General features: G+C 34.9%; 1 protein-coding gene across 1 annotated transcript; it reads right to left on the reverse strand.

Moving 5' to 3' along the window:
* Positions 1 to 15: 15 nt before the first annotated feature.
* On the reverse strand, positions 16 to 6,151 carry LOC132053813 (ribonucleases P/MRP protein subunit POP1-like). The gene is made up of 5 exons (XM_059445912.1): positions 5,941 to 6,151; positions 2,545 to 2,609; positions 1,216 to 1,568; positions 437 to 604; positions 16 to 288 (listed from the first exon to the last, which is right to left on the reverse strand). Exons 1-5 carry the CDS (start codon positions 6,149 to 6,151, stop codon positions 90 to 92), a joined length of 996 nt encoding a protein of 331 aa, XP_059301895.1. The 3' UTR covers positions 16 to 89.
* Positions 6,152 to 6,474: the final 323 nt, after the last annotated feature.

The following is a 6,474-nucleotide window of genomic DNA, read 5'->3' on the forward strand; positions in this document are numbered from 1 at the left end:
ATCTTTTTGGGATTTCTAGTCTTTTTTTTACCTTTAGGAAGAGTTTTCTGCATAAATCTTGTAAATAAACTTAGCGAACCCTCATCTAATCACATGCACTCAACATCATCATCCCATTGTTCGAGGACGATAGAAGCAAGTGCAAGTCTATATGCTGTGGACCTTAAATTTCTAACCAGGACATAGATCTCCTTCCTTCTCTTCCTAACACCTACAGCCTTCCACTGTTCCTCCCTCAGGCGAGCAAGACAGACAGCCTCGCAAAGAGCCACCGCAACAGGCTTCTTACTGCAGCATAAATTCAGATAAACTCAGTGCCAAAATCAAAGAAAGAGCCATAACTGAAGTAAATACAATTTTTTCTTCTAATTTAATAAAATTTATCTGGACGACTATGCTGCAAGTTATTTCCAGAATTGCTATTTAATTTACTAACCTTCCCCGAACAAATCCTGTTGTAATAAAGCCAATGGGTAATCTATAAGATTCTTTGGCAGCAGGATCTTCAGGTACTTGAAATTCCCATTTACCGGTTGCTTGCTGAGAGAAGCACGATCTCACAAAGGACTCAGGTACTTGAAGTTCTCCTTTGGAAATCTCTGATCTGCATAATTCAAAACAGATGCATTTGAAAATAAGAAGCTATTTATAATAAGTTTCGGCAAACATCAATAAATTAGTCCAGTTAAACATCAAATTACAAACCTACTACTCGCATTCTGTCCATATAAAATTGCTAACTATAATGGTTACAGACGAGAACATGTTAAAAACCTTGAACAGAATTTTCAAGATGGCTTTTTCCCTTTCTGACTTTTTGGTTGAAGGGTAAAGCACAGGCCAAAATAACAGGAAGAGATCGTAAGCAATCTACTTAGTATGCTTAACTACTACATTTAGCATATACACTAACTAGTAGCTAGCAAAGGTGATATAACTTTGTCCTTCCCTAGGTAAATGATTCCTCATGAACCTCTTATTCTGAAAAACAAAATGAAGAAAAATGACTTCCTCACAGGAGTAATCTACCAAAGATACTTGTTAACAAAGCATCATCATTTAGCAGTAGCTTAGTCATGCATATTGTAATGAAGAGGCAATTGTGTTGCAGATAAATTCTTAAAATGCTGGATAAGAGTTCCATTAGTAACAAACTAATATGTAAATGGATAGGGCAAGCAAATAACTGAATACAAAATGGATAATAATACTCACCTGGTTGTGAACAACATTACATCATCAATTTGAGGTGCACAAACAACTGCTCCTTCTTCGAAGGAACCTTCTTTGTATGCATGCAGAAGAACTCTGACTAAACACAGTTTTTGGTCCCGATTTATCTGGTAAATGACCCTATCGGTATCCACCTTGAGTATCCTTTCATCCTTCATAAATTTGGATATGCACTTCTTCCTGTGAAGCACTTTGGGAAATAAAAGTAGATGACTACCATTGATCTCATCCAAGAACTGAGTCAGAACACAAGACGTCCTACCAACAAATCCCTCGAATGGAGCACTGCAACTACTCTCCGTGTCTGTTTTGCATCTTCCCGGGTATGGAGTACACTACAACATTTTAGGCCTTTAGCCACCCCGAAAAAGTGTGGCCTAAACTGTCAACAAGTGTGGCATTTGGTCAAAGGCCACACTTTTCGACTTTAGACCACGCTTTTCTGGGGGTGGCTTAAACTAGTGTAACCTTTGCCCTAAGGCCACGCTTTTCAAATGTAGCTTTAAGAGCCACGCTTCAAAAGCGTGGCCTAAAAGGTTCAAAGGCCACGCTTTGTAGCACCTCATATGACCACATTTTTCATGCCCTAAAACTACAGTTTTCAAGCGTAGCCTTTTCTACCTTATAGGCCACACTTGCAAAGGGTGGGTTTTGCTACCTCCTTTAAAGCAACATTTGGGAAGTGTAGTTTTTGCTAATATTTATACACCACAATTTTCTGGGTGAAACATTACAATTTTATTTTTGCATATATCTGGTAGTTACATTACACATTCTTATCCGATTTGGATTATCTCAAGCATTAATTTAACTAATAAATAATAATTCAAATATTTATCTTGGTGATAAACTTCAAAAAAGAAACATATGTCTTGTACTATACGTACTGATAAAGCAATATTTGAAGATGTGCACTAGCAATGAGTTCCACAAAATCAAATGTATTCAGGCATTACAATTCTTCAAAAAGTCTTCATCATTCACTAAAATAGATCGAATTGACTTGTGGCCACCATTTAAAATCGGATCACCTGCATTTTCCTACACATGCAAAATAAAATAAAAATTTAGTTAGAAATCAATATGTAGTATGTATTCATTTAGTATCATGAATGTCCACAGTTTAATATGTTTACAAATGAGCACTAAAGATAAATCCGACAGATACATGCTCGAGCAAATTAGAGTATACAAAGGGAAACAATGAATCAGAGAGTGAGACTCGGACATGCTATTTGATTTATAAATCAATTAATCTAGATATTAAGCAAAATAAGAAGTTCCCAGGTACTATAACATAAAAGAACTCACATCTAGAGCATTAGTGCCTTTGTCCAACAAATCTAGCTTGGTTAAAACTCTGAATGTCCTTTCACCTACAATGGGTTGCAATGTGAAACTTCACAACTGCGTTATTCTTCCATAGTCAAACACAAAATTAAAAGTTCACAACAATGAGATAGCCCTGGATCAAGCAAAGGAGACGGAGGCACAACATGTCAAAATTAGCAAAAGAAAGAGCAAAAAAGTAGATTAAGACATTAGAATAGCAACAAGAAAGATTCGCATTAATGCCTAAACATATTCGATGAAGCTATCATATTTCTGGTATGCGTCACAAGATACATTTGCAGTGGCTCCTCCATATTCAATTGCAAAATTTAAGGGACTTGTACAATTTAGTATCAGTTGTTGCTGTTGTAGGAACAGGGCAATATACTGACCTATCCCGAATCATAACGATACTTTTAAATATTTTTTTATTTAGTACAGTTATACATTTTGAACTTTCTAATAGAACTGGAAAATTTTGGCAATGCTAGTGTTTATAAAATTAACTACTCTTGCTAAATATGCATAACACAAAACTAAAAGGAACATACTTTGACATTACAACCACAAGTATCAAAGAGAACAAACCAGCATGAGGAAAGGTGTCCCAAATGGTTGGAGTCCTACTATCTTCAAGTGCTGCCCCTTCAACCTTTTGCCAAGTATACCACTAGTCAAGTATTTTCTTTGTACTTTATTGCTAGCCAAGCTCAGAATTAATCAAGTAGCACACAACTCAAAAGCTATTAACAATTCAACATATACTATTGACCATGTCGATTTTCAAACAAAACCAACATCTAGACGTACCCATACAGAAACTGGACAACGTTTAAAGAATCAAAGTGAGACAAGATATTAGCTTGCAGCGTGACTTACTATAGCAACCTGAGTTTTTTTCAGATTCGACACTTTTTTCTTTAAAGCTTCTTCTTGACTCATTTTTCATACAAAAAGCATGAAATTACTTTAGTCCAACACTGATAAGGATACAAAACATGGAATGATCATCTGGAGTTGACTGTTGCAGGATGGAGAACAAATGAGAAGTTTGATAATCGTGGCACACCAAAGTTGTCAATTCCTTCTTCGCTCACTCCCTAATTTGTGTTCACGAATGCAATTATGTTGACAAAAACATATCCAGCTAACTCATTCATTCTGTAATCTTCAACTTTTCACATTTTTCATCAGCTAGCTTAAATTGTACAAAAATCAAACTCAAATTTACAATGCTACCTTAGTTATGTTTTCAACTTGCTATCTATTAAAATGCTAAAGTTATGGTGTTTTAAATTATTTTTTACTAATATTTTGCTGGTTGCTTTAAACTGTCGTTGCAGCTAAAAACAATGTGGTTGGAATGATCACTATAAAGCCTATCCATCTAAACATTCTAATTATAAATAATAGGGGCAGATATAACTAAGTGTTATTTATTATCTAGCAAAGTGTAGGCTCAAAGATCATGTGAGTATTCATGAGGATATAATATTCAAATGTCCAACGAAGGCATAGTCTACATAAATATGAACTTAAAATTTAAGTTCTTTGATCCCTTCGCATACGTAAGAACTTCAATGAAGAATTGAAAACCTTTGGTGCAAGACAACAGAAAAAAATATAGGGCAAAGAGCTGAGATAATTCCCAAACACTAGAAGTCAGTAAAAAATCTCAGAACTCGGTATAAGAAGCAAACACCAGAGAAAAAATTGAATTGGAAATATAGAATCTTTCAAAAGAAATTCAAAAGGACCATCTTCTGAATAAAGTGTTTTCCGACAACAAAGCGATAAAAAAAGTGATTCTTAAAATTGATTTACGGTGTCTTTTCCTTCCTTTATAAGAAAGCAACCAAAGTACCGCCAATTTGGACAATTAATATAGTCCACAGTAGCTGCAACTAGATGCCTCTCTAAATCCCCCAAAAAAGAGATTGCAACTTTACTAGCAATACTTATCCCAAAGCAGTTAAGAAAAATCCATCTTTTACGAAACTAACTTTACCAATCATTTAGGGAAAAGAATATATTAGATGGAAGCAAGTTTTCTATTATAAGCAAAATAAGTTTCTCCACCTATTTTACTGGTGATTCCTTTCTAGAGTTGAGATCTTTTTAGAAAGAGAATTCAATTGGAAGTAAACAATAAATGAGAAGTTCTAGAAAACAAAGATTACTGGTCGAGCAAGATGAAAATAAAGAATTAAAGCAAATGTAATCTACTACAGCACAATTTTCAACTGTAACATTACAGAATACAAATAGCTAAAGAATCATAAATTTAACAAAGATTTGAACGTTTTTCTTTCACAAGGTTCCAAAAATTTATACAAACAAAATACCACCTAATTAGCCATAAAATCATGCAATAATCTACAATACTTTGTTCAAATCTCAGTTCTCAAGTACTCTTGCATCTACAGGTATAAAAAATACTTGAATTTAATACTCATTCAGCTTATTATAGACATATTTAAGCTATTTTGATGAAAATAAACTGAAGCAAGCAGCTACAAAACCAAATCGAAAAAGATTATCAACTTCATACATTGATCGGAAGCAAATCCAAATAGACCATCCAACAAAATTGCAATCTCAACTAAGAAAATGTAATGTGTTCAATCTCGGAAAAAGGCATCCAAAAGTGCTTCTTTTTAGCTGAATTCCATGTTTGCTTATTCAATTAAGTACATATATATCAGAACCGCAAGGAGGAGTCTACAATCGGATCAGCACGCACCAGCTAGAAAAGAATTTACAAGAAAATCGAAGGACTTTAGTTGATAATCTTTTTCGATAGCTTCAAATACACTTGAATCAAGAACCATATTCCAACAATCGAACACATAGCCAGTCAAAATCACATAACTATTACCTGTATATGTTCCGATTTGTAGCAGATGGGGAATTTTCGCAAGGGTTTTCCAGAAGTAGCAGCGAATGATACTTGGTTGGAGGGAATATTTCATTAAGGGAAGGGAAATATATTGGGGGGAAAGTTTGGGGTAAATTTTTTAGAATAATTTAAGCTACGCTTGTAAAGGGTTACATTTGGTATTATAATATGTCAACTCTTTGAAAACGTTGCTTTACAATTAATAAGTGTTGCCAAATATTAGGTGATTTAGCAACACTTAAAAGCGTTGTCTTTGAGTTGAAAGATTACGCTTTATAAGTGTAGCTTTAAAAACTGTGGCTAAAGATGCTAACCAAAGACCACGCTTAAAAAATGTTACCTTAGATGTTTTTGGCAACACTTTTTGAACGTTGTCTAAAATTAGTGTGGCCATAGGCCAAATTTGTTGTAGTGAGTATTCATTTTTAAATTTTTTATCATATCGTTTGGAGGAAGTTGTTCATGTTGTATCTGACCATGACCTGCCCCACTGAGTCCTTCTAGAGCAAGGCGGACACTGTCCCATGGAGATGACACTGGAACTTTCCAAGTCCTTGTTGGAGGAGAACGAAGCTCAGACTTTTGATCATAAGCTGCTTCCTCTAAGGCCATAAAACACGAGTATGCGTTGCAATCGGGGAACTCCTTGGAAAGCATGGCAACCCAAGCTGTAAAGAGGATAAACATATATTTTATTGGGATTTAAAACTCGATGTCAAACACAAATTCAGAACGAAAAGTCGAAAGCAGAACATGCATACTAACATCACAAGCAATCCATGCTTCTCCTCCAACCAATCGCTTCGAGCACCATTGGTCACGAGAGAGATCCAGAAGACCTTGATCCAACATAGTGGAAGAATAATAGACCATCTGAAGAGAGATTTAAAAGAACTATGAGGTATTCTCTATATAAGAACACGATATCCATATCAAACCATGATGTGCAATTTTCTCATTTTCTTATGTAATTGGATTAAGGAAGAATCAAATGTGAGTGCTATGAAGGC

Source organism: Lycium ferocissimum, chromosome 4 (genome assembly GCF_029784015.1).
Source record: "Lycium ferocissimum isolate CSIRO_LF1 chromosome 4, AGI_CSIRO_Lferr_CH_V1, whole genome shotgun sequence".
NCBI classification, from domain to species: domain Eukaryota; kingdom Viridiplantae; phylum Streptophyta; class Magnoliopsida; order Solanales; family Solanaceae; genus Lycium; species Lycium ferocissimum.